This window comes from Elaeis guineensis, chromosome 7 (assembly GCF_000442705.2).
Source record: "Elaeis guineensis isolate ETL-2024a chromosome 7, EG11, whole genome shotgun sequence".
In the NCBI taxonomy this organism is placed as follows: Eukaryota; Viridiplantae; Streptophyta; class Magnoliopsida; order Arecales; family Arecaceae; genus Elaeis; species Elaeis guineensis.
The window spans coordinates 2,859,638-2,871,725 of NC_025999.2; the positions used below are offsets into that span (position 1 = coordinate 2,859,638).

The following is a 12,088-nucleotide window of genomic DNA, read 5'->3' on the forward strand; positions in this document are numbered from 1 at the left end:
GGATCCGATTAATATCTGTATCCGTACATATATCTATAAAAAAAAATAGATATGATTATAGATAGACAACTATCTGATTCGCATCCGAATATTTGAACCTACCTATAATCTCATATAATTTTATATAATATTTATCAATTTTTTAAAAATATATAATTGTATAGACATGCTATTAATTTGATTTATCTTTTATTTAATAATATTTTTAATTTTATAATTATAAAATTTAATTATCTAATTTATATTTATAATTATATTTATATTTTTAATATTTAAATTACACCTGTATCTATTTAAATTAAATATAAATATAAATTTTTATATTCAAATAATATCTGCACCTTTATTTGCATTCGCCAATAAGATAAATATGAGTATGAATAATATGCTTTATCTGATCCGGTTTCTGCCCTACAAAGCAGACGCCTGGTTTCTTGCAGAAGACCCCTAAACACAACCAATAGTACAGAGAAGTTTCTCCATATAAGCTAATTGCCCCACATTTCAGAGGCGGAAGGGTTCTAGACGCTGGCGAGCGAGAGAGATAGAGGGCGAGAGCGCTCGCGCGCGCGCAATGGAGGCGTCTTCCGCCGTGAAGCGGCCCCTCGAGGTCTCCTCCAGCGACCCCAACAGCCCCTTCCCCTCCCCTTCCTCCGCCGCCGCGGCCTCCAAGCGCCGCCCCCCGCACTCGCCCGCTGCCCCCTTCCGGGCCCTCTCGCCGCGGCTGAAGTCCTCCCCCAACGAAACCCTCTTCCGCATCCTCTGTCCCGCCGATCGGACCGGCGGGGTCATCGGCAAGGGCGGTTCCATCGTCCGTCAGTTCCGCGAGGAGACCGGCGCTAAGATCCGAATCGAGGACCCCGTCCCGGGCTCCGAGGACCGCGTCATTACCATCATCGCCGAGGCGCCGCCGAAGAAGCGGCGGGAGGATGGCGGAGGGAACGTTGGCGAGGCGGCTGAGGACGATCCCTCCCCGGCCCAGCGGGCCCTTGTTAGGGTTTTCGAGAGGATGCTTAGGGTAGAGAGTGAGAGGGTTGGGGAAGGAAATGGAGGAGGAGGAGGAGAAGGAGGAGGGGAGGAGAAGGAGATACAGGGGCAGGTGGTGTGCAAGCTTCTGGCGCCCAGCAGCCAAGTGGGGTGTATTCTTGGGAAAGGAGGAAAGATCGTTGAGAAAATCAGACAAGAGAGCGGAGCTCAGATTAGAATTTTTGGGAAGGATCAGGTGCCACTGTGTGCTGTTGCTGGGGACGAGCTGATCCATGTAAGCTGTCAACGATCTTTATCCATTTTTTTATTCGTTTCTGGTTTTTGCATGTTCTGAATATGCATGCATGACGTGGATATGCTTCCGTCAACCTGATAATTATGACTATTCACAATCTCTCGATCGCATTGGAATTTTATTAGGCATCGCAGCATGGAAAAGTAATAAAGATGTGGTTTTCATAGTGCTATGTTTTCATTGCTATTCAGTTAAGGTTCCTGTCTGCTTCTTATATAATTTATATGTCTCATTTCTCAACCGTGATTGATGTAGTGTTTTTTTTTCCCTTTGAAGTGTTATAGAGATAGCTGACTTCGAACTTTTTACTATGTAATTCTCTTTTCATTCATCTAATGGACAAGAACCGTCTCAAATAAAAGAACCAAATGGAAGTTCTTAGGCATTCCAATCCTTTCAGTGAATCTTGCAAGAAATTCATCTGGATCGTGGTACCTTAAATGTTGTATAATCACCCATAACCACCATTAGGTTAAGAGGAAGTATCAATCTCATATCCAATAGTGGAAAAGAGCTAATAACGTAATATTTATTTATTATTTATATTCTTTTCTTCTGCCATTTGCAAACTTCAAGGTCATCCTTAAATATAGAAAAGCTCTTCGATCTGCCTGAATTTTCTGATAATTAATTGATGATGGAGCTTCGTTAGTGATATTGTTTCGCTGATAACTAGCAGAATGGTAACAATTCATCATAATAATATGAGAATCATAAGTGGGACATGGCTGTCTAGAAAGGTGTCAAATATGGAAATGAAAGAACCCCATAAACTGAAATAAACCTATTTGTTAGCAAGCAGAGAGCCTTGACAATGGTATTCCAGCCATAATTGTGCAAGCAAGATGAAGTGCAGATGAAATTCAAAAGCAATATGTAGCATTGAAATTTCTTGTTTCTACCTCAATTTTATCCAATCAGCTCAGCTTTATCTGGAAAAAGCTGGTTTTGGGCTCAAGCCCTTGTCTGAGAACTGGTTGGACATTCTTCTTTCTGTGCTAATTTTAATATGGTTCAGTTGTATAGGTTTGAATAAACAATGCTATTGCACTTATTTGGATTATATGAAGTTAAATTAAATGTTTGATGGCATAACCTATTTCATCATTCGTAATAGGAAGGAAATACATTACCATGATCCATGCATAGGCTCTCAAACTGGTGGATCGTGCTGTCATCTGTGTCGTTCTTTGAATGGAAGCGAGACTGACTCATTCTCCATCTTTCAAATATATAGAAAAAAAACTACTTTTTTGAATTAATTTTTCCTATTTGACCAATGTGCATCTTTCTCCCCCATTTCCTGTTCCTCTGCCTTTCTCTTTTTATACCTGCTTCTCAAACAAAGCCCTCCTGAGATCAATGTACATGCCACTTTGTTTCTGCAGTCTCCTCACTACAGAGAGAGTCAATGGAGCGTCTTGGGTGTATCAGATGTACTATGTGTGGCCCCAAAAATCTGAAGATGGTTCTTTTGCTCGAGAAATTATTTCTAAGAGAAATTAAAACCAGTTCAATCAGTCATGAAATCTTTTCCAGGCCTTGGTACTGTCTTTACCTTCGACCAATGCACCCCCAAACCCACAACTTTTCTTTCCTTCCATTCTCTATAGCATTCAATTTACAATAGAAAATCCCTTGCATTAGATTGGGAATTTTGCCCCTTTTTTTTTAAAATTGCTTTATATATATATAAAAGTTACGTAGCTGTGCTTGCATGATCTGCTGTGATGATCAAAGAAAGAGATAGGTTTGGTAGAAGGGGATCGAGAGGTAGAAGAGGGATTTTGTTTAGTTAGCTGACATTTGATTAGATTGGGTTGATTCAATGCCAATCAATGTTAATTTTTCTTCCCAAAAGTGCTTGCCAATTGATATTTTTTTCTTAGCTTTAGAATTGGGAGATTTTGAATTTTTGTGCTTTTCTTCCATTGATCAACAACACAATAGGCATATCTTTTCCCTTCCTTTTCTGTTGTGTCATGGTCACTATTATAACACAAAATAATGAGAGCCTCATGCTTTATAGGTATATTGGTGATTCTATGGGGAGAAAGAATATAAGCTAAAGCCATTCTATAAGTTTTATATTGGACTGCAAGTGGCTGGTTCTTTTTTTAACTGAGCTAAGAGACTGTGTTGAAGTACAATGAAGAGTTAAGCTTTGCTATTCACGATGGACTTAAGGAACCATTTTGAACATCTAGATGAAAAGCTCGTATTCAACAAAAAAATGTTTGAATTGACAGAAACAATCACAAAATGATGGAAAGGCCTTGGTGATGGGAATTATTTCTTTTGCCTGAATTACAAAACCTTTTAGTTATGGGTACCATGTGATCTTATCATTGCTTATTTCAAGGTTTTTAATGCTAATGCCATCAACAACTGAATAATGTCATTTGCTAATTTGATTTCACGCTGTTGAAGTGATACTGACTTCGTACAAAACTTTTTTGGTAGATATCTGGGAGTTTCTCTGCTGTAAAGAAAGCACTGCTATCTGTTTCGAGGTGTCTGCAGGATAACCCTAGAACAGAGTCAACTAACTTTACCATTCCGAAGCCATTTGGACCAACCAGTCATGGAGCTGGTCCCCCTACAATGATGGATCCTTATGCTCAAAGAAGCTTATTGCCTAATCAGCATGTCCCAGATTATCATTCCAGAGGATATTCATCAAATCCAGGAATGGACAATTTTGTGCCTGGACATAGAAAGGTTCTAGAAGAGGATGTTATGTTCAGAATATTATGCTCCAATGACAAAGTTGGTAGCATCATTGGGAAAGCTGGTGTAATTATTCGGGGCTTGCAAAGTGAAACTGGTGCAACAATCAAGATTGTTGACCCCATTCCAGATTCAGATGAAAAGGTTATTGTGATATCTGCACGTGAGGTATGTGCAAAATCAAAACATTAATAATTGGCTTAGAAATTGAAGTTCAATTACCCATTTTATTGAAAAATTTGAGGCTTTTCTGATGTTGGTTTTGGTTATGAGTAGTGCAGACTTCAGAATTAAGACATTCTCCAGCACAAGATGCTGTCCTTCGTGTCCATTCTAGACTTGCAGAGGCAGGATTTGATAAAAGCTCTGCCATTTCTGCAAGGCTTCTAGTTCCTGCACAGCAGATTGGTTGTCTGTTGGGAAAAGGTGGCACCATTATTGCGAAATGAGAAGGGCTACTGGGGCCAGTATCCGGATTTTTTTAAAGGAACAAGTTCCAAAATGTGCTCAACCAAATGATGAGCTTGTCCAGGTATGAAGCAGTTATTTGATGCTATTAATTTCCTATGCATTACTTTTTGGGGTTTATATGATTATTCACCTGATATACATTTTCAAATTAATGTTTTCAGCCTTCCATTTCACTTTTTATTTCTTCAAGCGGTCAATGTTGGTTGACTGGCTGTCTGCAGTACTCACTTTTTTTTGCTTTGTGCAATGATAATTATTTGAATTAATTTTTGAGCAGAGATAATGTAAACTTTTGAGCAATTTGATGATATTAATTTTTCATTGCTCCTATGTTCTTTTTTTTTTTTTTGAGTTATATGATTCACCTGATATAATTTTTCAAATGGATGTTCTAAGATTTTCCTTGAACTTCCTATTTCTTCAAGTGGTCATATTGGGTGATTGATCGCCTGCATTAATTAGTCATCATTTTGCTTTTTTTTTTTTTTTTTTGTGCAGTGATAGTTTGAATTAATTGTTTAGCTCACATTATTTTAAGCAAGGTTATGACTAGATTGGTCAGTTCACTCTGATGCTTGAGATAGTGATAAATTAGGTATGTTGTGATTAAGGCTTGTCATTTTTTAGGAGGTCTATTGTCAGGTCCTAGCCCGACAGTCCGAGTTGGGCATGCGATAGAAGGCTGCACATCCCTAGGGTTTAACCTCACAGGATATGCAAGGTCTGTCTTTTTATTCACACATATTCACATCATTCCAACTCGAGTTGTGATAGAGCAATTTCTCTAATACATTTATTCAATAAAAATAGTTCACAAAAACTAATAAGGATGAGTGACATAAGGTCTAAATCAAATTTTACTCAATGATAAAACTAAGCAAATTGCATCTAAAGTTCTACGCTCCTCACTTCTCAATCTCAAGACCCATATGCTCTTTTGGATCTAAAAAAGAATAGAAAAATTAGTAAGCTTTACATGCTCAATAAGTTTCAATATCTCTGAAGAATCAAACATAAGATAAATTTTTTTTAACCATAGTAATTTGACAATAATAAGATACATGTATTAACATACTATGCATAATAGTAAAACACAAAAAATCCTCTCTTAGTCTTTGGTGACTACGGTTATGATCAGTCCCATGACAAGGTTTAAAAGAGACTAGTTTCTGAATACAAAACATGCGATCCTTCAGTATATATCGGTGATCAACCCTATTGGCAATGCGCAGAAGGAAATTAGCACTCATTCACACGGTCATGATTAGCCTCATGATAAAGCCAAGAGACTAGTGCTGCAAATAAATATGTAATGCATCAGCGTGTACTAGGGATGGCAATGGGTAGGGTATCCGCAAATTTTGTTCTACCCATATCCGAACCCGTTTAAAATCTAACTACCCGAACCTGTCCCAAACCCGATTATAAAACCCATCACAAATCCCAAACCCGTCCCATTTAAAATTAGTATACTTGTCGGGTACCTGAACCCATGCGACATAACTCCATAAATTAAAAATTTTGCAGCCAAAGCAGGATCCTTTGGATCAAAATTCCCCTAACCCTAAAAATATCAAGCTTCTTACCAAGATTAAGCTCTTAAAACCTCAAGGGACCAACTCACACTGCCATAACTCCCACAAAATCCCTCCGATCTCCCTCAAGTACTCTCCTTTCCCACAAATCTCTGAAGAAAGAGAACGAAATGAAAAGAAAAGAAGCGAAAAAGAAAAAATAATCAATCTATGTGGGAAAAGTCTTATCTTTCAATTTTTTCTGCTTTTCCTTTATTTTTCTTGATTTTCTCTTTGCCCCCTCGATTTTTCCTCTGTTTTTTCCGTCCTCAGGGGTCTCAATCAGGTGGGAAGCTTGGAACTGAAGAAACCCCTCCCATCTCCCTCAAGTGCTCTCCTTTCCCATGGATCTCTAGAGAAAGAGAATGAAATGACCAAAAACAAGAAAGGAAAAAAAATTGATCAATCCATGTAGGAAAAGGTCTTATCTTTCGATTTTTTTTCTATTTTCCTTTGTTTTCCTTGATATTTTCTTTGTTTTCCCCCGATTTTCTCATTATTTTTTTTACCATCCTCAAGAGTCTCAATCGGGTGGCAAGCTTTGCACGGCCAATAGAAAAGCTTAAGACGCTGGTTAGGGTTAAGGCTATATATTTATATATAAGCGGATTCGGAGAGCGGATACCCGAGGGATAAATCTCAAATCCATCCCAAACCTGAACGGATTTTAGTTTTAAATCCAAAATCCATCTCAAACCCTAATAGGGTATGCTAAACGGGTCTTATTAGGATTTGGGACGGATCTGATACCTAGAAAAATCCGTCTGACTGCCATCCCTAGCTTGTGCTGACGATCATCCCTAGATGGTTAGGCCCAAGAGGACTAGCTTTACCGATGATCAACTCCAACTAGTTAAGTCGAAACTAATTTTTAACGTGTGGCTAATGATTAGTTCCATTGGCTAGACTCAGATTATAGTTTAACTAGAGAGTTTTTTAACTAATATTCATAATATAATCATAGTCGTTTTCATAATAATTTTAAATTCAAAGTATCACATTTCATTTCCAAAAAAAGCAACAGACAGTTTTTATTCAAAAATTCATTTAAAGGTGAACATATAATTTCTTTCCAAATGTCATACAATATTAAAACAAAGAAATTAACTTATTTCAAATTTTGCAGTTTGCAATAATCATGTTAGACACCTTATGCTTGATCCATAAACTTTGAATTATGTTTTCATGAAAGCATGCATAATATAGATATTTTTCTAATTTTAAATATATATATATTTTTTTTACGAATTTCTATCTGAAATATATGATATGCATCAAGAAAAATCCAGAGAATAAAGAAAATTTACAGTCCTAAACAAATCAGATCCAACAATCACAATCTTTGATTCACGGTCCATCCCTAGGCTCGGTGCTCCTCTTGCATTGAAGGTTCCAATACAAGTAATTTACAGTATTGTTAGCCTTCAATTCAAGAAAATGATTAGGGCGAAGAGAGAGACTCTCGGTCTGGGCCTCGATCGAAGCTTGATTACAGGCCTGATCTAGGTGGCTAGAATCAGTCATCAATAAATCAATCTAGAAACTAATTGAATTGGTGTCCTAATTTGAGAGGTGAGTTTACGTCAGGTTTCTCTTCATTTCCCCCCTCTCTCTCTATCTCTCTCTATTTTTCTCATGGCAATCGGGGGGGGGGGGATTCTTAAACAAGAAACCCCTGGCCTTAAAATGAAAAATAGAGAGTAAGGAGGGTGGTCCAATGGTGGTGCGGCTAGGGTGGCCGGATGGTGGTGGTGTAGCTAGGGCATCTGTGGCTTATACTAGTGGTCCGACCAGAAATAGGAGAGGGAAGAGGGAAGGTGCATCATCCCTTGTTGCCTTGGAGGCAGGATTCTTAGCCATGAAAGAACAAGGGGAGGAGGAAGACTCACCGGCGAGTGGCCATGGCAGCAAGTTGCAGTTGACAGTGTCAGTTTCCGACGACAAAAAAGCCCAATAACTCTCGAAAGGTGGAAATAGGGAAAATTAGAGAGAAAGGGGGTTTTCGGGGTAATGATGCTTGGTTATGGCAGCACAGCAGCTACCATAGGCGAGAAAGGAGGGAGAGGGAGGTGGTAGGGGCTTTGGTGGTGGCTTGATCACAGGGAGAGGGGGGTTAAAATAGAAGGGGGTTTGAAAGGGATGAGGCTGGCCTCACACCAGCCGTTTGTTGGTTGCAGCGGCCCCCAACGCCACCGGCTGTTCCCACCAACTTGCAGCACTTGCATCGGCCACGGTTACGTGGCCTTATCTCAACGGCAGGGGGTCGGACAGGGATCGCGATTGCGGTTCCCTTGTTCCAATCACGATCCCATTCCCCATTATCTTTTTGATTTGGGCTGGAGTCTGTTGTGCTTGCTGACTTTGGTCTGGGTTGGTCCAATTTGGGCTGGTTCTCACATCTATGCTGGTCCTATACTATTTTATAAGGATACAACAACTCAAATTATTCAATATGGAATTAAGTTCTTTCATCCCTCTGAAAGTTCTTGCACGGGATACTTTCCAACCTTTTTCTCGGTGACATATTGTGTAAGCCAAGGTTTTTTATGATTACATTCAATCATTGGAAAGATTAACAAAATTGTAACCTGTTCCATATTGAATAGTTGATGGTCATATGCTATTTTGTGAGGATACAACAAGTCAACTTTCAATATAGAATTAAGTCTGTTCGTCCTCTGAAAGTTCTTGAACAGGATACTGCACAGCCTCTTTCTCAGTGACATATTGTGTAAGCATAGGTTTTGTGTGATTACATTTAATCATTGGAAAGAATTACAAAATGGTGACCTGTTCTTTTTATGATCTCTAAGTTGTTTGGCATTAAATTGTCATTCTTCCATGTCGTTATTTTTCTCACTTGTTCAGCAGTATCGCCCTATTATTTCTGACAAAAAAGAGAACCAATACATGCTTTTGAAGTGCACTTTATTATTACATACCACACTTATTGTTTTTGGAGGTTCATATCTGCAGATGAGTTTGGTAACGGTATTTTTGCATGCTTCTCACTTGTCTCTATGCCTAGAGTGCAGATCAATTAGGAAAAACAGATACGCCAATAAGAACCTTGTTGTCAGACCTCCATTTTTAGATAAGATGAGTTCTTTAGATTGGAAGTTTGTGGTCAGTTTATTTAGCTTCTATGCTGCAATATGGCATAGGAGTGTAAGAATCAATTGTAAGGGCTGGATTTGCACAAGTGGCATTGAGATGCTGGTATTGGAAATGATGCAACTTTTTTTCTTCTTTGGTCAATTGCAAGATGATTCGATGCCAAATTGGATTTAATGAAAAGTGTTTATGAAAAATCTTTGCTTTCTAAGAGTAATATAATTTGCTTGATGCCATATTTGTGCTACTTGAGTTGTGATCTTTGAATAGGCAAATGAATAAGCAGTCGGAACCTAAGGTGAGATTAATTTGTAATTATCTGAACATTGAGCTCCAAAATTATTTCAGGCTGTGTTTTTTATATTGTACTCTAGTGCTCAATAATTTAATTATCTGGACCTGTTGGATGTCCTGCAATTGTTTCTTTTTATTTGTTTTATTTAGATTCAATCCCTTAAATGTCAGAAAACCATCTTGCCGAGCGAGAAACAAATTGTAAATTTGTTGGGAACTAGCATGTCTTCCAACATTTGATGAAGCAATTGTGATGAGTTTGTTTGGCTCGAGATGGTAAAATAGTATTTGAGCCAATTTTACTTTTAGGTGCATACTGACGACTATATAATGTCCGGCCTATGGCAATACTCCTTTGCCTCGTTGGTATATTTTCATGGTTGATCCTTGTGATCAACTCTTGTTTCTTGGCTGTAACAAGTATCATAAGAATATTGTTTGATGTTATTTAGGTAAAAGGTGAAAGAGACTCATTGCAACATATTATGATAAAGTTGCAATGTCTAATATGTTGCCCTTTCAAAGTGTGATTCAGCTTCAATGATGAACTGTTAGCCATGTATTCTAGATGGTTCTCTGGAAATTGAATGCACACAATGAGCCCTAGCTCCTGGGGTTACAAAATAGTTGGTAAACATTGCAAACAGCTATATAAAATATTTAGGAAGTAATTTTTTCCCCTGTTGGCAGGTGACTGGGAGTTTTCAATCTGTTCAGGATGCATTGCTTCATATCACGAGCAGGATTCGAGAGACAATCTTTCCAATGAAAACTTTTCCAAGTGCTGGCATGACTCAGTATACATCTGCAGCATCTGAAATCCCTCCTTTCCCGAGACCAATACATGAGCCAACCCCTCCTGGACGTTACTCTGCAGTTGGAGTATTTCACGGTGCTGATGCTTCTATCGGTCTCTCCAAAATCCAAGATCGGCCGCCTCCTCTCTCGCATGGTGTTGATCGTCTTGCGGTTGATCGCATTCCCATGTCTTATGGCCCTGACACTACAGGACCTCGTCCGGCTGTTGATCATCCTTCACCAAGGTTATGGGCTCCTGAGGTAAGCCTAGTTGATTTTAGTGGTGTAAAGAGTAGAGTGGTTCATAGTATTTAAAGCCTGCTAAACAAGACAAAGATTTGCTGTTTTGTTGGGTTGGTAAGAACATGATTCTGTAGAGTTATGGCCATAAAGTATTAATGGTATGATTGCAAATCGTTTAGTAAATCCCATAATGGAACTACATTGGTGCTCTAAATAATGATATGATTTTGCCAAATGTTTGGATGTGAGGCCATGTGAGACCTCAAGTTTTGTCAGTGGTGAAGTTTTGCACTTGAAGTTGTGTTTGTACTAATGTTTCTTATAATGAATAGTTCTTTTCCTGTGGCTGTGTGCTCTAGTTGACCTCAGTAGCTATTTTAATGTTAAAACATTGCCATCTAAAAGGAAACAACAAAACTTGCATTGCTAAATATGCTTATCCCTGACAACGTGATATGCATTCATTATCTAATTCCTTGAAACAAAAAATCATTCAGTTTTGAGATCTTTCACCCATGCATTGAGTGGATTAAAAAATGAACAATTTTAATTGTATTTTCATTCAATCTATAGCCCAGAAGTATCCAAATCGGCTGAAATTTGATCTGTATATGTTTTAAAGTATTTAGATCAAGATCAATGATTTGGATTTGCAAACAATATAATCTATAATATACTTCAGCTCACTTGATATGTTGCTGCCATTTATTTTATGTTCACTTGATGCATAGACAAGAGACATCTAAAATTAATATTTTTTAGTCTCGAGGCATTTGTGCATCATACATCATGATCAACATTGTTAATTTTCATTGAGAGGTGCATCATTGATTTCCATTATGATGCAATTGGAGCCTAATGCGCTCGAGTGCATCCTATTCCCCCTTCCTCTTTGTCTTTCTATTGTGTGATATATGTCAATAAATTAATTTTGTGAAATGTGTAGTGGTTTCTAGATCTCCTCCTTACTTGTCCACTATAGGTTGCGGGTTTGATGGTTTTGGAGTCTGAAGCATTCATTGAAATATGCAACTGAGGTGTTTTATGCTCTGCAGGTAATGAGCACTAAAACCCCAAGAGGTACTCCCGATGTGGGAACTGGTTTCAGAAGTGGAGGGATGGGAAGGTATGGTTGATTTCTCGATCTGAAAATCTCACAATGCACGTTCACTTTCTTATATTTAAAATATTGGTGTGTAGTGGAGGTCAGACACCTGTAGCGACAAGCAATACAGTTGAACCTCTAGAAACAAGCAGAAAGGTTGAACATATTATTCCTCAAAAGGATCTGACATATGTTTACGGAGAGAACAACAGCAACCTTGCTGAGATTAGACAGGTATGAGTTTCTTTTCATAATTTGACTGATTTATCAAACTTTTTGAAACAATCATTTTCAATTCTTTCATCATACTGCCATTTGGTTATGTTCCCTTTTTCTATCATATGCTTATGGTATAAGCCAGTTAACCAATGCTGTTTAGGACTCTGATTTCAATACAGAAATAATCATAGAAATGGTTTAGAAAGAAGATGAAATGAAATTGCTACTTCATGTAAAATTTGCTGTAGATCTACCTAT

At 38.2% G+C, this 12,088-nt stretch overlaps 1 protein-coding gene across 1 annotated transcript in view; it reads left to right on the forward strand.

The window, feature by feature from the left end:
- The first annotated feature begins 408 nt into the window (after positions 1–408).
- LOC105049327 (KH domain-containing protein HEN4) overlaps positions 409–12,088 on the forward strand; it is a 12,446-nt gene continuing 766 nt past the window's right edge. The window contains 7 exon segments of the mRNA XM_010928950.4: positions 409–1,261; positions 3,746–4,180; positions 4,294–4,450; positions 4,453–4,544; positions 10,156–10,524; positions 11,562–11,632; positions 11,707–11,845. Coding sequence (XP_010927252.2) covers positions 575–1,261; positions 3,746–4,180; positions 4,294–4,450; positions 4,453–4,544; positions 10,156–10,524; positions 11,562–11,632; positions 11,707–11,845 — 1,950 coding nt within the window. The 5' untranslated portion in view covers positions 409–574.